This window comes from Sarcophilus harrisii, chromosome 2 (genome assembly GCF_902635505.1).
Source record: "Sarcophilus harrisii chromosome 2, mSarHar1.11, whole genome shotgun sequence".
NCBI lineage: Eukaryota > Metazoa > Chordata > Mammalia > Dasyuromorphia > Dasyuridae > Sarcophilus > Sarcophilus harrisii.
Genome location: NC_045427.1, coordinates 114,518,309 through 114,541,148, shown reverse-complemented (window position 1 = coordinate 114,541,148; position 22,840 = coordinate 114,518,309). Strand labels below are relative to the sequence as shown.

The following is a 22,840-nucleotide window of genomic DNA, read 5'->3' as shown; positions in this document are numbered from 1 at the left end:
AATATATCCATGCAAGTTCTAATTCCACAATAATGTTTTTCCAGGTGTTAATTCCAGAGTCTACAACCATCATTTTTCACAGCCCACATCAAAAATTTTGGTTAACCATCTTGCATTACCATTCTGATATTCTTCTAATCTCTAAATAAAGCAGTAATTTAACAAAAATTTTCTGGGGTTGTTTTTCTGCAGAAATAAATAAAATACTATTCATTTTACAGGAGAGTTTTTTATAGACACCTTTGTTAGAATGCATCTATTCTGTAAAGCAAGATATCTGGTATTTTTAGCTTGTAATCAGAGTATATTTTGAAATACATTCAATTAAACATTCTGTGGCAAATACGGTAGTTGGGGTGGGCATATTCACACAACTTGGCTTGTCCATTCATATTGGCATGATATAAAATAGTACTGTGACAACAGTGGGTAGAAGTTGAAGAGCAGTGGGTTTTGGCTCAATGAAAGGAAAAACTTCCTAATGATTACAGCTGTCCAGCAATGGAATGCAGTGGTTGGTTTCCTATTACTGTAAGGCTTCACTTTCATATTGTTCCAGCCAAAATGGCCTATTTGCTCTTTGCTTAGAAAGGTTATATGAATATTCCATGATCATGTAGCTAATATCAGAACTGGTACCAAACACTGGTTTTCTGACTCCAAATCCAAAACTCTTTCCACTGCTAGAAGAGAAGGAAGAAAATTATCTCTGACACCACAGGAAGTGGGGAGAAGGGAGAGTAAGCTTATGCTCAGATGTATAGAAAGAAAAACTTATAATGAACAGTAATTGCCCAAGAGTGGAATGGGAGGCTTCAAAAGGAAGCAAATTAATCTTCTGAAGTCTTCAAAAGCAAACTGGATGTCATTTTGTCAGGGATGTTGCAGATATAAAATTATGCCCAAGCGATCTTCCACTGCTAGAATGCTAGGACATTATACATAACAAATTCTCCTTAAGAAAGGACAAAATGTTTCCCTTGTGGCTCTGTAACAGAGTATAGAGTGGATGATGTTTTCATAAATCCCTTTTCACAAGGAAAGAAGTCCCAGAGAAATGATTAACAACTTGTTGAACTGAAAACCATTTGGAATAGCAAATAGCTTTCTAGGTTATGGGGCTCTTACCTGAATAAATAATTGTTATATTGATTATCCTTTTAAAAATCATTTCTTTTTGTATCAATTAGTATAGATCCTAGTACCTACTTTAATATTGCCAATGTCTGTCATTTCAACAATGTGGATCTTCTATTAATCAAGAGCAAAACAATTCAATAATTTGGGATGCAACTTAATGAGTTGCCATGAAAAAAAAAGTCACCTAATGGCCAACTCTCTGGTGATGTCTTTCTAAATATAGCAAAGGTGGTGGTCAAATGATAAAAATCCCAATTGTTAACAAATCCTTATTCAAACACTCTTGAGATTGGAATTTAGACTCTACTGGCAGAGGCTTCAAGAAAAGGAGTGGGTCACCCCTCCATTGAGATGAAGTTCCCAAGCAGGGTTTTGGAGGAAGCCAGATGCCAAAATTGAATAGAAGTGATACCTTTAAAAAGACATACAAGTTTCTATGATTTGTATTTGTATGTTTTGTAACAACAGTCCTGGGACTTCCTTGTGGATCCCATCTTAAGAACTACTATCCTTGAGTAAAGGGAGGAAATTATTATTACTGACATGTAGTTTAATTTAGGACCAACTCCAGAGGCTGGGGTTTGAAAGAATGAGCCCAAGAAAGTCTAAAGAAATTGTGATCAAGCTCTCAATTGTTATTCAGTCACTGTCAATGTCATGTCCAAATTGTGTGGCCTCATTTGGAGCTTTCTTGACAGAGAAACTGGAGTGCTTTGTCATTTCTTCTCCATCTCATTTTACAGAGGAAACTGAAGCAAACAGGGTTAAATGTCTTGCCCAAAGTCACATAGCTTTTAAATATCTGAGGCCAGATTTGTACTCAGGAAGATGAGTCTTCCTAACTCTCAGTCTTCCTGACCCTGAGACACATAACACTTCATTATTTGTCCCCAAATGACTAAGGAGACCACTTCTCTTCTGGGGATGGCTAAAGTGATAGGACTCATTCAAGTCTGAAGCAGCACCCATAAGATAAACCAAAACATGGATCAGAGCTCCCCAAAGTTGCAGACAGCAATCAGAAGAATTTTTAGGCTATATTTCATATAGGGACAACACTGATATTATCTGGCCCATTGAAAAGACTTTCTCAGCATCATGTGCTCATTTGTTGATCCCACCATATCTCACACAGCATTATGAGACAAAAATGAATGGTTATATGAACAAGTGTTTTGTTGAAGTAGTTTCTTTTCAAAATAAGATATTCCCTTTTTGTTGTGCAATGTATCCTTTTCCTCAAAGGATAATGTAATAACCCAAAGATAATAATGAAAATCTTTATCTTTCATTCCCAATATTCTCATTATAACCAATATTTAATAACAACTTTGTCTCCTTTTCTAAATCTGTATTTCCTTTATGCCTATACTAAAAAATAACCAGAGATACATCCACACCCAAACAATTTGCAGTTATCTCATCCATTAGCCTACTTTCCCATATTTTTTCTTTGTCTTTTGCGTTTCTTCTTCATAGTATAAAAATCATCTTTATTCTCAGAAATTGCCAATCAGTTCATCAGTCAGTTATCAAGCACTTATTAGACATTTATCAGCCATGATCATCAGATGCTGAACATGCAAATACAAAATGAAAGTCCCACTTCCTCTTTCCCAAAGATTTTCAATCTATTGGAGGAGCCAATGTGCCCAGAGAACAAATGCAATCTCTGGCAGAGTCTACCAAGCTTAAAAACTTCTGAGTCTGGTTCCAGGAATAGCTTAAATGATCCAAGAACTAGCCTAACTAAATAAGAAAGGTTCATCACCAGGAGGGTTAACCACTAAGTGATAAATTATTTGATTATGGTGACCCATGAAACAGAAAAACAAAAGGTTTGGAAGGGAAATTTCCATTTTTTAAATTCTAATTTGGTTAAAAAAAAAAAGAAAGAAAGAAATTAAGGGAAGATGAAAATATACAAGTTGAATGACATCAAAAATCTTTGCATATTTGTTAGATATGATTGAAAAATGAGTATCATGATTTAATAAATGTAGTCAATTCATTTCCCCAGAAAAAAAAAAGAAAATTTTCGAAGAAGAACATTTTTCACAGGAAATCCCCATCCAAATGAAACCAGTAATCCAGAAAGTTTTGAAGTCTTTTGTGCTAAATATCTGAACAAACTGAAGAAAAGATGAAAGTTTTCCATTCAAAACATGGCAAATTGAAATTAGAGAGGAACTACAATAATGAAGATGGTATCCTTTAATTATAAAGAAAAAAACTTTAATTGATTGCCCTCTTTTGAAGCCTAAGATATACAAGTGTGATCAAGGGAAAAAAGAAAACAATGAAATAAAATGAGGTAGTGGCCACTTGGGAGTTTTTTTCTAAAATGAGGGCATTGATACCTCGTTCAGGAGAATGGTTCCCCCTTGAGAGTGATGGGAGGGGGAGGCAAAAAAATGTACCTGAAGAATCGGTGTCCTCCCTACAAAAACTAACTTTAATAGCCTATGGGTGGGAAACAGTAAAATGTAAATGTAAGACATAGCAGACCTCTTCAGTAAGTTTGGTCCATTTATTTAATATGAGTATAGCAGTATGTCCATGTTGCTTTAATTATCAGCTTTCTGAAACACAACTGTGTGCTGAGCAGAAGACAGAAAGCCTTCCAAAAACCAAACAAACAACAACAACACCCTTTGATTTGCAACTTGTATTCTGTATAAACTAAATGGCCTAATAATTGCTTTTCACCTAGAATCACATTTGCTAGATGCTATCCATTTATAGGACCCAAGAACTTGCACAAATTCAGAAAAGCATTAAAGTTATTCAAAATCAACTTAAGTGCTGGGATGGTCACTTAGTTTCTCTGAGTCTCAATTTTCTCATTTGTAAAATGAGAATAATAACTTGTACTACATACTTCATAGGGTTGTTTTGGAAAAAGTACTTTGTAAAAATATTAGCTCTTCTGAAATCCAAGCTGCTACTTTATAATAATAATAATAGCATAGCACTTGTTAAGACATTTTAGCAAAGAACTTAGCACAACATGAATGTCAGAGTACCTCTTACTTGATTTAAAGGAAACAAAACAGTGCTTTAGGAGGTTTTTTAGGCTTGGAGAATTTTACTTTTATAAAGTTGAAGAAGAGTCACAACTTGGATTGGCATTTGTTCATTCTGCTCTATTTCTCAAAGACATCTCAAAGGATGTATAATATTTGCAATACTAACAACCCTCTTTCAGAGTAGGCTGATCATGTGGTTCTATACTAATATTTCATTATCTATGGCACCTTTCAGAAAAATATAGTTTTTCCATTTATCTCTTTTAATTAGGTATATTTTAAATTTGTATTTGTCTAAAATCATGATTGTTACCCCAGCACTTTTCACTTCAGTTGAAGCTCTGTGAAGGCTCTTTATTTTAAGTCTTTGCATATATCTCTATATCAAGGGTGGGTTTTTTTGTAAATAATACATTGTTGGATTCTGGATTCTGGCTATCCTCTTCCATTTTGGGGGTAAGTTGATCTCATTCAAAATTACAGTAATGATTTCTAACAGTGTACTTCCCTCCATCCTATTTTCTTATACTACTCTTTCTCTTTTTTTACCTTGTCCCCTCATTAAGACTCTGTTTTGCCCCTCACACTGCATTTCTTCTGATCTCTTTCTCTCTTGCTTCCCTGTTAGATACAGTGAATTACTGAACTCAGCTGTGTATGTATGTTTATTCTTCCCTGTTTGAGCCGGTTCAGATGGGAGTGAGTTCAACTATTACCCATTTCCCCTTGCCTATATTTCCTTCATTAAATAAATTCTTCTTTGCATACCTTATTTATGTAAAGTAATTTTTCCCATTCTTCGTCTACCTTCTCTTATCTCCCAATGTATTCTGCTTCCCTACTCTTCTATTCTTTTTAGATCACCCCAATGTAATACAATCAGTACACAGACCCTCTGTCTAATTAGACTTCCTCCAAGACCCCTGCTAATAATAAAGTTATGAGCATTTATATGTATTGTTGTTGTGTAGTTTCAGTCATTTCAACTCTTCTTGATCCCATTTTGGGGTTTTCTTGGCAAAGATACTAGAATAGTTTTCCATTTCCTTCTCCAAGTTATTTTATAGGAGAGGAAAATGAGGAAAATAAAGTTAAATAATTTACCCAGAATCATGCAGCTAGTGTCTGAAGTCAGATTAGAAGTCATAAGGATGAGTATTCCTGATTCTAGCCCAGTGTTCCAAGCCCTGTCACCTACCTATATTGACATATATCTCCTCCCCATATAAGAATGTAAACAAATTAACGTTGCTTAGTCCTTTGTTATTTCTTCCTCATTTCCCTTCTTATGCTTGTCTTGAGTCCTATGTTTGAATGTCAAATTTTCTCTGGTCTTCCCATCAGGAATTCTTGAAAGTCTTCTATTTCATCATCATTTCCATTTCCCCTTGTAGAATTATAGTAAGTTTTGCTGAGTTTGGGCTATACGGAATTCAGCTTCTTGAAATATCATATTCCAAGTCTTTTGTTTCTTTAAATTGGTATCTGCCAAATCTTGTGTGATAAGTGACTGGTTCACTAGTACTTGAATTCTTTCATTTTTGTTACATGAAGTATTTTCTTCCCTGGGAGTTCGTGGATTTGGGCAATAAAATTCCTGGAAGTTTTTATTTGGGGGTTTCTTTAAGAAGATTCTAATGAATTATTTTGATTTCTACTTTGCTTTCTGGTTCTAAGATATCTGGGTAATTTTCCTTGTTAAATTCTTGAAATATGATTTCTAAGCTCTTCCCCCCCTACCCACCCCATAGTTTTCAGATAGTCCAAGGATTCTTAAATTAGCTTTCCTTGATCTATTTTCTAATTCAGTTGTTTTTCAGTTGTTTTCACATTTTCTTCTATTTTTTCAGTCTTTATTTTATTATTTCTTGATATCCCATGGAGTCATTTGCTTCCATTTTGCCAATTCTAATTTTTAAGGAGTTATTTTCTTCTGTAATATTCTGTACTCTTTTACAAAGCTGTTAATTTTCATTTTATAAATATCTCTCATAGGTCTCCTTTGTTTTTCTATTTTTTCCTCTGCCATTCTTATTTGATGTTTAAACTCTTTTTTCTTCTTTTTAAATATCTTTTTTTTAACTCTCCTAATAATTCTTGTTGGACTTGTGTCCAATCTGCATATTTTTTTGAGGTTTTGCTTCAAGATGTTTTCAAGTAACTATCTTCTGAGTTTGTGTCTTAAGTTTCCCTGTCAAGCTCTTTGTGATCAGGTTTCTTTTAAAAATTTTTCTCACTATTCAAACCTACTTCTTAACTTTAGACTTTATGATAGTTTGGGGTTTTGCTCACTTTTGAGGTGAGGGGGGAAAGAATATCTAAATTGAGCTTTTTGTGTCTTTCTGCTGTTTTTGCAGCTTAATCTGGAGACCTTGAAGTTTTCAGTAATTTCAAGGTGATATGATTCAGTGAGACATTTGTTCTCTAACCTCCTGACATCAACTCTACAAGTTCCTGACCTAGCTTTAAATTGATTGAATTGGGTGTGGTTAAATTTCAGTAGACTGCTGCTGGATTCAGTTCCTATTAGTCCTCTGGGAAGTTCTGAAGGTTCAGAACAACTAAGTTATTTAATTCCCTTTTGGTATTATTTACTATCCTAGTTTTTACATCAAGTTTATGTGTGAGATTAGATATTAGAATGGAATTTCCCCTTTTGGGTTTCAATCACACAATTAAGTTTTTTGGAATTTGTTCCTTGCTCCATATGTAACTAGGGACTCTGTTGTTTAAAACTTAGACCTCTCTTCTTTACCCTGCAATTATGACTTGGAATTGGGTAACCAGCAACAGAACTGCTGATACCCATTCTTGTTGCCAATGCTGGTTCAGGTATCCCTTGGAATCTGTACTCTCATACTTTCAGCGATTGTGTTCATTCTCAGCCTCCTTACTATCTCTAGGTGATAGACTGCTCCCCTCCATTGCTGCTATTTCCTGTCTGCACTATACTCCTGGCCAACCCAACTTAAGTGTCCACAGATCTCTATATCTATCTTTCTTAGCCGCCACTGGCTAGAAAAAAATGACTCACTGTAATTTTTTTAAAAAATCAGAATTTAATCTGGTAAATTTTCTTTTTTATACTAGTGTTTTTTATTTTTCAAAATACATGCAAAGGTAATGTTCAACTTTCACCCTTGCAAAACCTTGTATTCTATATTTTTCTTCCTTTCTCCCTACCTCTTCCCACCCTACACAGTAATACAATATAGGTTAAACATATGCAAATCTTCTAAATATATTTCCACATTTATCATGCTGCACAAGAAAAATTAGATCAAAAAGGAAGAAAAATGAGAGAAAAAAAACCACAACCAAAAAAATTGAAAATACCATGTTATCATTCACATTCAGTCCCTACAGTCCTCTTTCTAAATGCAGATGGCTCTCTTTATCACAAGTCTACTGAAATTGGCCTGAATCAGTTCATTATTGAAAAGAACCAAGTCTATCACAGTTGATCATTGCATAATCTTGTTGTTGCTATGTACAATATTCTTTCGGTTCTAATCACTTCACTTAGTATTACTTTATTTAAGACTCTCCAGGCCTTTCTAAAATCATCCTATTGATCATTTCTTGCAGAATAATAATATTCCATAACATTCATATACAATAACTTATTCAGCCATTTCCCAGCTGACAGACAAACATTCAGTTTCTAGTTCCTTGCCACTACAAAAAGGACTGCTACAAACACTTTTGCACATGGGTCCTTTTCCTTTTTTATAATCTTGTTGGTTTACAGACCCACTAGAGACACTGATGGATCAAAGGGTATGCATGGTTTGATAGCCCTTTGGACATAGTTTGTGGTACATTTTCTAGATTGTTCTGGAGATGTTTTTGGATAAACTTGGCAAAAATGCTAACTTTTCATTCCACAATCTTGAATGCCTTTTCCAAAAAGGCATATAAATATAAATATAAAATCACAATAAATGATATTAAGTGATCAGTGTCAAAATATTTTGAGAGGATATAAATAATATGAATTTCAATTTGCTTCTGGATGGAGCTACATTACATTCCTTACTCAAACTCATCCTATCCTGACACATCATGAGTCTTTGGATAGTTGCCATTGCTTTAACTTATGGGGTGGGTACCATCTTTCTCTCCTCCTAGAAAAGTGTTAATCCTTTGGAACTTGAGAAAGTGAGTTATAATGGAAACACTATTTGACTTGGTCTCAAGAGTCTTAGGATGGCATTCTAATTCTGACAATTGTTAGCTATCTGACTCTAGGCAGGTTGGTGTCTCATTCTAAAGTTTTCTTATGTTTAAAAATGAGAAGTATAACATTTGATTTACCTACCTCATAGTGGTAAACTTTTCTAAGCCTTCAAGTACTATAGAACTGTGAATTATTACTATTTCCACTGTAGTTTTGCCTCAAGTAATCTGGTATAATATGACCACAGTTTCAGAAAATGGGCTAAAGAAGGGATCTTTTGAGGGTTCCTAGCTACATTCCACCTGAGAAGGAGGATAAGGGCAAGACGAGAGACAGTGTAATGTAGGAGTTGTATGACTAAATGAGAAATCTGGCTTGTAGTCCTGGCTCTGCCTCTAAATAGCTGTCATACCTTAGAAGAATCATTCAACTTCTCTGGAATTCAATTTACTCATCTATGAAATAAAAGGATTAGACTAGAGTAATTCTCAAATTTTTTCATCTCCTTTTTACCACAGAAGTGATTATATTGGTTTCTTCATCCTTTTGCTTCCATCAATCTCCAATACACCCCCGCTTAGCTCATGTACTTTCTTCTGCCAGAATACATAGGCTTATCGGTGATCTTGGCATAGTTTGAGTTTTGATCTTCATATTCACAATGAATTGCTTTATTTCCTACACAGCTGTTCTACCCCTCCCAATCTAAGTACAATCAAGTTCATGGTCCATTTTAGTGTGGAAATTTTCATTTCCCTCATGCTGACACAGAGGCAGAAAGGAATTGAAACTGTTAAAGCCTTTAGCTTTTCCACACAAACTAAAAACCACTTGAAAAGTCTTGAAGTTAGCCATAATCTGACCTATATATTTTAATATTTACTTGAAGGGTAGTTAACAGAGGCCAAACCAAAAACATCTTTGTTTTCAAATAGCTTACATTCTCTTGGGGAAGAAAACATACACACATAAACACACATATGCATATATGTATACACATACATATGTAAACAAATATAAACACAATGTAAATTTACAAAGAAATAGCAGAGGCACTAGTAGCTGGAAGATCAGGAAAGATTTCATGAGGACAACTAATCCCAACTCTTAATTCCAAGCAGAGTTTTGAAGGTAACAAGGGATTCTAAGAAGAGGTGTTGAGATAAGAGTGCATTCCAGAAATGGACAGTGCAAAGGGTCAGAGATGAGACATAAAGTGTTGTATGTAAAAAATAACAAAGCTATTTTGACTAAAATATAAAATCTTCTGATGTTCAAAGCTCTCATAACTTAGCCTTCCTCCAACACCCCACCTTTCTAGTTTTCTTGTACTTTAAACCCAAAACACACACACACACACACACACACACACACACACACACAGAAAGAGCAACATCAGGCTTGCTCTTCCTTGAGCAGTGTTCAGTTCCATCTCAGCTACTTGACTCTCTTCCATGCCTGGAATATTCACCTTACTCATTTCCCCTACCTGATCTCCCTGAACCCCGTCAAGTACCAGCTAAAATATTACCTTCCAAAGGAAGTCTTTCCCAATAGCATTTAATTTTAATCCCTTAACTCTGTTCATTATGTCTAATTAACCTGAATATGCCTAGTCTGTACATAGTTGTTTGCATTTCCTCTCTTCCATTAGACTTCGAGATTCTTTTTGAGCAAGGGCTCTCTTTTAATTTTCTTTGGGTCCCCTGTGCTTAGCACAGTGCCTGGCACACAATAGGTATTTAATAAATGTTTATTTATTTATCAACTGACTATTAAGTGTAGGAAGGTAAGTACTATTTAATAAGTTGGGACCAGGTTGTTTTGAGTTTCAGAAATCAAAGAAAGGAATGTGTGTGTGTGTGTGTGTGTGTGTGTGTGTGTGTGTAGATAATAGGAGCCACTGGAATTTACTGTGTAGGTGTGACATAGAAAAAAGTTTGAGAGTCATGATTTCTGGATAATTGATCATTTTATCAAGTATTAGTGATTAAGTAATAAAGGGATGGTCATTTGGTCATCTCACATAAACCAAAAGATGGATCATAATGGCTTCTTACTGTTTATGTGCCATTGGAAAAGTGGGTGTTCTCCACAAATGGCAATTAACTCTGATTGGTTAAAATTAATGCAAAGAATGAATATTATAATGAGAGATGTAGTTATTCTAATGAGGGATAGGAAGCCTGACTGATTATGTCATTTACTCCCAGATCATTTCCAGCCTCCGCAATCTAACCAAAAGATTTATCCTCCCACTCAAACCTGAATAGAACACAATAGTCTTGAATTTAGCCATAATTTGACCCACTTAAGTGGGATCTGAACAAAATTGAAGAGGAAGTTAATCTGATCTCATTGTCAGCAATGTCCTTCAGATACTGGCTAAATAAATACAAGGGTTTAATTTCTGAATGAGGAAATAGGAATGTGTAAAAAAAAAAAGTTCTGATCCTAATTCAATAATTGTTTATTAAAATAAAAGAGAAATAATCATTTCTCTTGGTAGGAAAATGATATGGCCAGACCTACACTTTAGAAAAATCACGTTGGCAGCTATCCAAAGGATGGATTGAAGTAAAAGAGATGTGAGGAAAGGAGACTATTAGAAGTATATGATCATAAACCACTCGACAAAATGATGTGGGCTCTGAAGTGAGGTGACAAGTAGGGGAAAAGATAGCTACAAGAAAAATCATGGGGAAATGACAATATTTGGTAATAGGAGACTTAGAATTTTGCATTGTTAGACAGCCCTAATTGTTAGAAAGGTTTTCTTCATGTCAAGATGAAATCTGCATCTTCCACCCATTAATCCTATCCTTACCCTCTGTGGGAATAAATTTAATTCAACAAATATTTGAAGACAACTATCATATTTCCCCTTAAATCTTTTCCTCTCTAGGCAAAATATGGTCCAAGCATAATGCTTCATTCTGAGTAAGCTATTCAGAGGCCAAAGCCAGCAATCCATTGGGTAACAGATCCAAGGGGTTTAGACAGAACAATGTAATCTGAGTTCCAGAACAAGAGTTCAAAGTTGGCAGAATATGAGGGCAGAGCTCTGTGAATGGAGCAGTCAGGGGAAAACATATACATACACACACAGAGAGAAATATAATGCTTCAGATGTTTATTCTTTGTTTCATACAAAGAATCAGCCCAAAGAATCAACAGTATTTTACAAAGGCAACATACTATCTACTCCAAATTCTGTTGTTTTCCATCCCACATTTCTCCTAGAATGCCTTCCTGGAGCCCAAAGCCATAGGCTATTATTTGTTGGGATATCATTGATGAAAGATTCTCACCAATTCCACAACATACAAGTTGTATATAGGTTCTCATTTTTTATTCCTTAGGCTTATAGCCAATCCAGGTATAATTAATGTCAGAAGTTGCTCCTTTGGGTCCATAAATTCATGGTCTTTTGAGACTATATAATCCTGCTCATCTTCAATATGAGGGAGAGGCTATGATTCAATGGATATTATTTGGGGTTGACATGGACTTCTCAAAGCAAGAACTAATGGAGAACACAAATAGTTAGTTGTTAACCACAATTGAAAGATTTGATACTTATGTGAATGGGAAAAATCTACCAAATTCTGGATAATTCTAATGGTACATATGTTGAGTGAACCTAGCCAGACCTGTTCATCAACATACAGGACTCTTCAGAAGAGGAGTGTTATTTGAATTCTGTTTAAAAGCAGCCACTTCTATGCCACCTGTAGGATACATTACAAATAAGTATAAGTCTTCCTTTGTCCTAAATTATCAACAAATAGAACCACAATGAGAAATAAAAAATAAGAAATTATTTGAAAGAATCAGAAGTGGAAAACCAAAATTTTCATTAAGTGGAACATTTTATATGAACCAATGAAATGAGTTTCTTGAGCAGAATTCCACAGAGGAATATTGATCACAGATTAATTCATTCTTCTTGGTGCGAGATAAATGAGAATACCCAAGATTCTTTTCCAGAGTCAGATTAGTATTCTTTCTCTATTAAACTGGGGATGGTTTGAAGGTGAATTTGGATATTTGCAGCACTGTGTAGAAGAGTGAGATAAACTAGCAACTCAGTCAGAAGTTAGGTTGGACAGGAAAAATGGAGCTGAAAAAAAGGAAATATTTCTGAAAGTGGCAAATCTCTTTGGTAAAAATGGGAGAAAGAACTAATCCATCTTGATTAATGTGTCCATGGGTACTAATACAGTTTCATAGTTATGAGATGGTAACAAATCCATGACAAAATTCATTATTAATATTGTCTATGGACTAAAGTAAATTGGCAGGGGTTACAAAATAAGTCTTTTGATTTCCCCATGGGATACTCATAGAGTTAGAAGATGTAATACATACATGGCTATCCAAACTTACAGGCTATGATATATCCTGTTTTATACAGGCCTATGTAACTGACACCTGAGTTATCATGATAGAGATAGAACGTTTCCCATCAAATCTCTCTGAAACAAGGCTACAGAAGTGAAGAGATTCTATAGGAGCATCGAGGTGTCTACCCCCTCTTTTGAGTCGAGAGCTGAAGCCCTTACTACAAAACTAGGTACCCTTTTCTTGCTATTGGTGAATCATCTTGAGCAGTTGTGGCTGAGGCTGAGTGTCATTGCAATTTATGGTCTGTAGGATTGTCTGCCAAAGTGACACATTTTGCTGCTGTGGAGAAATTTCTGCCCTGAGACGCATGTTTGATTGAACTACCTCTTTCAGAACTATCATCTCAGGAAAATCCACTATACTGTATTTCACTCCCTATTCCTGATTCTCTTCCTTATAAACCACCTTGCTCCCACATGTGGGTAGAGGCTTGAGGCAGGAAGGCCAGTTAGAAGGCTATTGAAATCATCTAGACTAGAGGTGATGAGGGTTATATTAACCATTAGGATGGCTGTATGTCTAGAGAGATGGTGGAAATGAAAAGATCTGGCACATTGTTTATGGGGAGAGTGATCATCAGTAAGGCAAAAATAATGCTGAGATTGAATGACTAGGATAGTTTTACCTTCCACAGTAACAATCAACAAACATTTATTAAGCACATTATGTACCAAGTACTGTATTTCCTAACATTAGGGCTAAGCAAAAGAGATTTCATTCCTTCTCCACAGGATAACTATTATGTCTACTATCTGTCTTCTGCTTGATATAATCTCTCTTGGATTAAAGTTTCATATAGTGGAAGATTCCTACTATAATCCCACTTAATCTACTTAAAAGGGATCACACATTAACACATTTCTATTAGTTAACACATTAGCATTGATTAACCACCTTGGAACATCAAAATCAAAGAACAGATGAAATGGAAAAAGAGAGAAGGGATTGGGTTTTTTATTGAAAGAAAGGGATCTGGGAAATTTGAGAACAGGAAATATTTTAATGAGAATGCTGGGCTAAGTAGTAGGTACTAGAAAGCAACATAAGGACATCAAACTAGTAAGGGGAAAAGGAATGGACATCAATTAGAAGGAATACATTTGGACAATTTCAGTGGTCACGTTTAGCTGATTTTAATCTCTGATTTTGTACCAGGTACATAATACTAAATCTCTGTATGACTAGGAGTATCAGAGAATATTCTAAGGAAATAATGTAAATATATAGGGATAGAAAATAGATACATGTAAGGATTAAAATTTTTTGATAACAATGTAGACATTTTAAAACCAGACAAAGCTTTATGCATCACCTTCTTTGAAATTCCAACCCACGAAAGAAAAATACTGAAGGAGTACAAGCTAAACATTCTCTGGGATTGGTCATCTTTTCCAAAGGTAAACCATTGAATTATAGATTTAAAGCTAGAAAGGCCCTTAAATGTCATCTAATCTAATTCCCTTACTTTACACATGGAAAAACTGGTACAAAGAAAAGTAAAAACGTGGATGTGCTGATATATGTATTAAGTGGCAAAGCTAAGAATTGAGCGTAGTTTTTCTGACTCCCAATTCAACGTACTTCCCCTTACACAAAGTTTTCTCTCAAAGAGACCCATAATCTAAAACAAAAAGAAGAACATAACAATTTTTAAAACACAGCTTGATCTATAAAACTACATTCTAGGTGGGATTAGATTTAGGTCCAAAACACTAAGTAATGTCATAATTTTCTGTCTTGAAATACAAAATAGGCAATACTCTTGGCTACACAATGACAAGCAATTCAGTATCAACATCTTTTTAAGGCAATGACAACATTACAAGAATGAAGAGAAATATCAAACAGGGAGAATGCTAAAAGAGTTACATTACAGCAAACATGGAATGAGTATAAAAACAGTCTTCTCATGAAATTCAGGTTTGAGTTGGTGAAGAAAGAAAAGAACCAAATGGGGAGTCATCACACAACAGTGGATTGGTGATCTCATCAATGAGGGCAGTTCTCCCAACACCACTCACTGGAGACTTTTTATGTTCTTATCTTCTGTACTTTAGACTGTGTCTTTCCATAAATTATTCATAGAGTTTCCACTCAATATTCCCAACATATATACCTTTACACCTTTAGCATATCTCCTCCAGTTTTTTCTGAAGCAGTGCCTCCACTATTATCTTGCTTTTCTCTCAAATCTTTAATTTATCTCTATCTAATGGTTCTTTTTCTAATGAACATAAATATTCTCATGTCTTCCCCGTTATTAATAAAAAAAGACTTCTCTAAATCCTACCCTCTTCATTATTATCTTAAAAGTTTCCTCCTCTTCTTAGAGTTCTTAAGAAAGTGCCTTATAAATCTTAAATAGCTGCTACATATATAAATACAAACTAATTGTATTCTGGAATTCAAGGACTTGTATTTTATTTGTATACATCTTCCTTTCACCAATAAAAAAATCACAATTACTCTTAATAGACGATCTTTCTGAGCCATTGTGATTATAAAATTCATTATTTGTGGCCAAGTTGATGATGAGCTTTCCAAAACAAATAAGTTGGTCCTGCAAATGATCAGTATGTCTGTAGGTTATTCTTTACAGTTTATTAGTGCTCAAATATAGAGAATGAATTATGTGTGAGAGTTTCCACGGCCAAAGTCTGTAGAATGAACACCAATAAAGTAGGGAATTATATTCCTGTTATCTTGAGTCAGAATTCAATGCAGGGAAACTCATTATCCCAGAGACCATTTTAAACTAATTATAAAATTTTAGACCTGAATAAATCTTAGAATAGGACAGGAGCTTTCTATGCTTAAAGTGCTTTGATATCTGAAATGAGACTATTTCTGGTTGGATAAAATTCCACCACAGACAAAGAGGGACTAATTCAGAGGAGATAAGTAGGTCCCTCTGGACTCTAGAGACAAGGGACTGACAGTTTTGTGATTGGGGATGTTTTTTTTTTTTTTTTTCCTGTACCAGATACAACCTAGGAAAAAGGATAATGTAGCCATCAGACATCCCCAGAATGAATGGTGGGTTGGGAAGAAATTCTTCAAAATATGATCCACTTCCAAAATGGGATGTACTGAAACACCAGAATTAATAATAGCTAACATTTATATAGCATTTATTAATGTTGTCAGCACTATACTAAGTTCTTTATAAATATTATCTCATTTGATCCTCATAACCCTGGATGGTAGATGCTATTATTTTACAGATAAGAAAACTGAGTTTAAGTGACTTGTCCACAGCTATTAAGGATCTAAGACTGACTTTGAATTCAGATCTTCCTGAACACTGATTCAGCACTCTATCATGTACTACCTAGCAACTGCTTTATAATTCTGCTTCCTCATTTATATACATACAAGGGAAAGTTTCAAAGCCCAATAACTGAATGGACTTCGACGTCCAGAGAGTCATTCAACAAATATTTTATTGAGCAATTATATGTGTAAGATACATTACATGTGTTAGGTACAGAGAAGCTACTCGCTACTCAGATACTCAATGTATCTCTTATTAAAGTAGACACAATTTCTAACAATGCAGATTGTTAGTCATCCACATTTACCTATCTCTGATCTATACCCTCCCATAAGTTCCTCACTATTGTTCTGTGGGCCTCATTCATTTTCTCTTGACATTGGGAGAATACCAGTAGAGCACATGAACTTGTTCATCTTTTTCTCTATGTGACTAACCCACCTTCTTAATCATATATTTCTTCAATGAAATCCTTATTCTAGCTCTTCTTCTTAGTTCTTTATTTGTCATACTGCAGCCTACTCACATTCCCCATATATTTCTTCACTAGCATCTTTATGATACTAATTTTTAATTACATAGCAATAATGTTCTATGATTCACCTATGCCAGAAGCAAATTGGTAGTGAAAAAGTAAGCACTTGACCGAATATTCTTTTTATTTTTCTCCTCCTACTCCTTTCGTCTCCCTCTCTCTTTCTTTCCCTCTTTTTCTTTCTTCCCTTCCCCTCCTCTCTCTTCTCTTTCTCCTTTGTTTTCTTTTAAACAGGCTAAAGGCAGAAGAAGAAGAAAGCAAAAAAAGAAAGAAGAAAAATATAGAAAAGAGAGAAGGGAAGAAGGGGGAAAAGAGGAATAGAGGGGGAGAGAAAAAGGAAAATGGAGGAGTGGTGGAGAAAGAGAGAAGCTACGAAAAAGGGGGAGAAAGAGAAAACAGAAGAGAAGACATAGGAGAAAGGGAAAAGGGAAGAAAGGAAAGAGTTAAACAGGCTAAAGCATTTCCCTGAATCTAAAATGAAATTTAACAGGAATGAATGTGATTCATGATGAATTTCTAAAAAAAAAAAAAATCCATTAAACAAGCCTAGGTTAAAAAAGGACCATAAATCTAGACCTAGCAGCTTCCTCTAAGGCTGCTAGTGCAATACTTTTGTTTAGTAAAAATGATAACTGAAATCTGGGGAGGCTGAATGATTTACCCGAGTTCACACAGGAAGTAAACATCAGCTGTAAATTTGAACCCAGTTCCTCTGATTTTAAAGTCATTGCTTTTGTCACTATATCATAAAGCCTCACAAAATAATGGAATATAGTTAAAAAAAAAAACTAGCAGATTTCTAGTGAACATCAAGCTAATGAATCACAAATATGACAAAAGGTTACTGTGATATTAGTCTCCATAGTACTTAGAAGGATGTAAGCAATGATCTTGTGCTCTTTTCTGGTAAGAACATATCTGCAATTCAGTTCTAGGTCGGCCTTTTAGGAAGGATATTGACAAGCTAGAGTACACCCCGTGGCAGGATGGTGAAGGACCTGAACATCTTGTCATACAACCAACCAACCAACCAACTCACTCAGCAACAGGCACTTATTAAATTATTTATTATTATAGATTATAATCATATTATTATAATAAGTATAATACTATTATAAATATTATGTTACATTATTGTGCTAGGGTGCTCAAGATACAAAGACAAAAGTATGTTAGAAAGAATTAGAAAAGAGAAAATGCGGGAGAAATATAATCAGTGTTTGCAAGTGTTTGAAGAGGGATTTGACTTATTCTGCTTGACCCCAGAAGACAATATCTAGGGGGAGGATAAAGTTATAGAGAAGAAGAACAGTTCAGTGAAAGAAAAAAGATGCTAGCAATTAAAGTGATCCAAAAATATTGGTTTGACTTTGGGAAAAGGAAGAAAGGGAACAATTTTTTTTAAATGCCTGCTAAGAGGCATTGTGCTAAATTTACTAATATTATCTCATTTAATCCTCACAATCACTTTATAGAGTATTGTTATTCTCATTTTGTAGCTTAAGAAGCTGAGGCAAAAAGAGATTTAAGTGATTTTCTCAGAATCCCAGATTTCTCAGAGATCAAAAATGTCTGAGGCTAGATTTAAACTCAGATGTTCCTGATCACAGGCCCAGCATTCTATCCACTGCACCATCTAACTACCTGAAGTGAATTTTCTGTCACTAGAGTTATTCCAACAGAGGTTTCATGACTACTGGTTGGAGGACAATGAAGTGAGGATTTCCAGCTGAGGTTAAGTTGAATTAGATAATTTCTGAGGTCCCTTCCAACTCAGAGATTCTGAGATACTACAGTTCCCACAGTCTCTTACCCAGACTGCAGAAATTGAAGCCAGAAGATCAACTGAGTCTTTTGCTTATGTGTTCAGCATTCTCTCCCCCACACCATACTGCTTTTGGGAACTGGGCCAAGAGCCCAACAACTGTGAATAACACTGTTTCTATGGAAAATGGCATTACCAATTCAAAACAGTCAGCCTATCAAAATCCATGCAGCAATTCAAGCTCTTCACAAGTCAGGGGCCCAGATGAGGCATCTGATGACAAAAATAAGCCAGCTATCACAGGTATTTGTCCAAAGCAGTTTAGTATTTATCGAATGTTATTCACTGGATTAATATAGATCTTTCACCCCCCAAAAAATCTCTTTTCCTTAGATGAACCCTTTATAGGAAATAGTTTTGTTCAAGTCTTAGGAGACATGGATTATTTGTTAATCATATGAGAATGACCTCTCTCTCCACTGAGCATGTTTAATACCCAAACAAATGTTTCATAATATACAGAACACATGAGCTCATCACTGGCAAATTTCTTGGATACAATCAGCCCACAATTATTTTTTGCATCTTCCCCTGTCATGCCACAAACCCAAACTTAGATCTAACAGGCTAGCTTGGTCTTTACCACAATTAACAGGAGGAGGAAAGATGGAGTATTCAAGTATATTAATATAAAAAATAATAATTTTCTATATGTGTGTACATATATACAATATATAGACATACATATGTAGAAAATAATAGAAAGAAATTCAGCCCAGAAGAAATAAGAATGTGTCCCATAAAAGCTATAATTCTGAAAACATTACTCCTTTGACAAATGTGTTCTGGTCAAGATAGAGTATGTGAAGATTGTCAGTTCTGGTCAAGATAGAGTATGTGAAGATTGTCAGTTCTGTATTTCTAGAAGTTATGCTTGTCATCGTGAACTGTCTCATTCAGTTTTTGGCTGCCCATATTACATTGATGTTTCCTAGTGAGCTCAAAATCTACTAGAACCTCCAGAGCTTTTTAAGAAAAAAATGGCATCTAACCATTTCTCCCCCATCTTATATTTGAAAAGTTATTTTATGAAACCAAATAATATGATTTTACATCACATGAATCTCATCTTAATTAGCCAGATAATTACTATTATCTGGAATCTTTTTATATTTTGATATGTTAACTATTTTCCTTTTTGATTCACAGGTTAAACTATGTCTTTATCCAAATCAATGACAAAAATATTCAACACAGGGCCAAGTATAGAACTCTAGGGCACTCAAATGCAGACCTTCAGCCAAATTGAAAGGGAATTCTTACTACTATTTGAATCCAGCTATCCAACCACTTCTGAATACATTTGGTTGTATGATCTAGTCCAAATCTCTTCATCTCTTTCACAAGAAGAGTAACCTTTTCAGTGTATGTTTCTTCATCTATAAAATTAGTTATAATATCCATATTACTTAATTCAAAGTTGGTTTTTATGAGAACAAACTGAGTAAAGTGCTTCAAATCTGTAAATTGATATGTAAATATCAATTGATATAATCATCATCAGTCCCAGGACAAAATCCTCATAACAATGAAGATTTTTACACACGTGTAATAAATATATACAAAGCAAGATAGATAGATAGATGTGTATATATATATATATGCATATAGGATAACTATGAAATAATTAATGGGGGAAGGCACTAAAATTAAGAAGGTTTGCAGAAAGTTTCTAGTTACTTATACTGACAAGGAGCATTGAACATGCTAGAACAAAGAACTCTAAGGGGTTCTGGTCAATGATGGTATGAGACCATATACCTTAAAGCACTCACTACATCTATTCATTGTTGTTATTTTCTTGTGATACCTAGATTTTCTTTTCGAATTCCAAAAAAGCACAAAGTTTAAGTCTAAGAAACATATTTGAGAGTGGGTATAGAGGAAGCCTAATAAAGCTCCCATGTGAATAAAAAATTCATTTTTCAAAAATCAAAACCTGTAAGGGGCAACTTGACCTTCTGGAGAGTCTTCTCTACAGCAATGACATTTGGGGTGTATTACTCAGTGATTCAACAAATCATAATTGATCACCTCATGGCTAACTGTTCTGAGTACTATGAAAGCTATAAACATGAAGGAAAATACATGGTAACCTCATGGTATGGTTGGGATAAGATTTAAAAACAGGACACAATTACAGAACAATAAGCATCTGTACATGACTATTCAACAAGCATTTATTAATCATCTACTATTTTCAAGGCCCTGGACTAGCCAATGGCACCATTTATAGTTTACTTTTGTATAAAATATGACACATTCCCTTTCCTCAAGGATCTTATATTTATTCTATTAGGAATATAAGGATACAAGTTAGGTAGGGGTAACAAAGAGATACAGACAAAGTACTCTTAGAAAGTTTAAGAAAAGAAAGATTAGCTTTCAACTGGGGAAATCTGGGAGAGTTCCCAGAGGAAATTGTTGAATCAGTTTATATACGCAGGAAATAAGCAGAGAAAAATTCAAGGTTGTATGTGATCAAATGCTAAGCTTTTTTTAAAAATAGACTATGAATGTTATAAGAAATTATTAGATATCAGTGTCCAGCCCTAGAAAATCCTAAAGAGAAGGTTAAATCCAAATCCCAGAATTGGTTAGATAAGAACCCCAGAGAGGAACCACTATATTACATTCAAGTAGTCAGTTCCATCCTCAATATAAAAGTTAATGTGGGTGGGAAGTAATTCCAACTTTTCATTTTTACATATGGTTCAATGCTCGCTCCTGCCTTGCCCTCTTCATTCTTCTAAAAATTATTTAAACTTATCCATTTATCTTTTCCCTCTAATTATTTCCTGGGCCTACACTGAATCCACATCATGTACCCTAGAAAGAACACCATAAAGGCTAATTTGATTAATGTGATCTTTCATCACTTCTCTTAAGTTTGAACTTCCTCAGACCCTCAAGGATCTCAAAGTACATTTGTGAGTTTCTTCAAATTCTCTAAATTTTGAATATAAATCAACAGCATTGATTCTCCTTTATAAACTAAAAAGCTGAGGTAAAAAGAGGTCAGGATTGGGAATCAAACCATCCACATGGCCATGTGAGCTGGTTTGCAGAAAACAATCTTAATATTTGGGAGCTTTCAGGATTCTTAGCAACCTATTACCAAAACACTGATTCAAATTTGCTGGCATATGTTACAGTTAAAAACATTTGGCCCTTCTCCTGTATTCTGGCTAGGAGAAAAAGAATGATGTCCTGTAAACTGATCTTTAGACTTAATTGTATGGTCCAAATGTTCCAATGTTTGTGTTGGCTTCTCTTGTTTTAAATTCTAACTTAATTTTTAATTACAAATATAATAATTGTCAAAAACAAATAAACATACAAAATAAGTAGTAAAACCTCTATTTTCCCACTTCCTAATTCCAGCCCTCTATCCACTATCTCTTAACAACTGTAAGAAGTGCAAGTCATAGTGTTTCAATTTTACAGATAAGAAAACACAACCAATCAATTAATAAATATTTATTAAGCACATACTATGTGCCAGGCACTGTACTGAGGATACAAAAGAAAAAAGAAAAAGAAAAAGACAACCTCAATTTCAAAGAGTATATATATATATATGAGAGAGAGAGGATAACTAGGAAATAATGGGGAAAGACTAGAATTAAGAAGGGTTAGGGAAAGTTTCTAGTAAGAGAAATTTTAATTTGAGGCTTAAAGAAAGCTAGAGAAGTATGCATGCAGAAGTAAGGAAAGAGAGCTTCCTGGATACTGGTAAAATCCAGAGAAAATTCCAGGAGCTGAGCATCTTCTGTATTCAATATATACTAGATGCTGTATATGGTATAAAATTCTCAACTCACCCTGTAAAGAGCTGACAGTTTAGTTGAAGGTAAAAATGTAAATATATGAAGAGTTAAATAGAAATATTGAATATTACTAGAAAAAAAAAAGCAAGACAGTATTTGAATAAGAATTGAATGACTATAAACCACAGTGCTATGTGTTCAGAAGGAGGAAAAGAGCTCTCAGTGCTTCAGGGCTACTGGAAGACTGTATGGAAAAGGCACTTAAACTGGAGAGAATTGCCAGCTGCCTCCCTCTTTGAAGAAGTACCAAGGCTTTTCCCTGAATATAGGACATTGCTCTTTCACTTGCCTCAATGCCCCCAGGATCTGTAATTTCATCTATGCAGACACTACAACTTCCCTACTTCCCCTTAGGAGATGTTCTTCATGGATAGCTGTATTCCCTCCCTCCCTCTGACCTCCACCAAAACAAATTAGCTTTTGGTTTAACAGTCTCTGGTGAGGAGCTTCTCTAAGTTTAACTTGGCTGGTGCTCACACGACACACAGTCCATTGCCTGGACTGTGCTCAAAGACTTTCTGGCATGGAAGGTCCTGCATAAGATTGGAGTGCTCACAGAGGCTCCAAGAATCCAAGGGCTCCCCCATGCCGCCATAAGGTCCCAGAAAAGGTTTTTAGTG

At 34.9% G+C, this 22,840-nt stretch overlaps 1 protein-coding gene across 5 annotated transcripts in view; it reads left to right on the top strand.

Annotated features, from left to right (window-relative positions):
• The window catches only part of ANTXR1 (ANTXR cell adhesion molecule 1), a 277,518-nt gene that overhangs the window by 243,979 nt on the left and 10,699 nt on the right, over positions 1-22,840 (top strand). For 2 of the 5 annotated variants that reach the window (XM_031950622.1, XM_031950623.1), the window contains one exon: positions 3,161-3,464. The exons of 2 other annotated variants lie outside the window; for them this stretch is intronic. In XM_031950622.1, the coding sequence (XP_031806482.1) occupies positions 3,161-3,220 (60 nt within the window). In that variant the 3' untranslated portion in view covers positions 3,221-3,464. Of the gene's footprint in view, positions 1-44; positions 165-3,160; positions 3,465-22,840 lie in introns of those variants that run through there. One more of the 5 variants, XM_031950621.1, reaches the window with a different exon arrangement.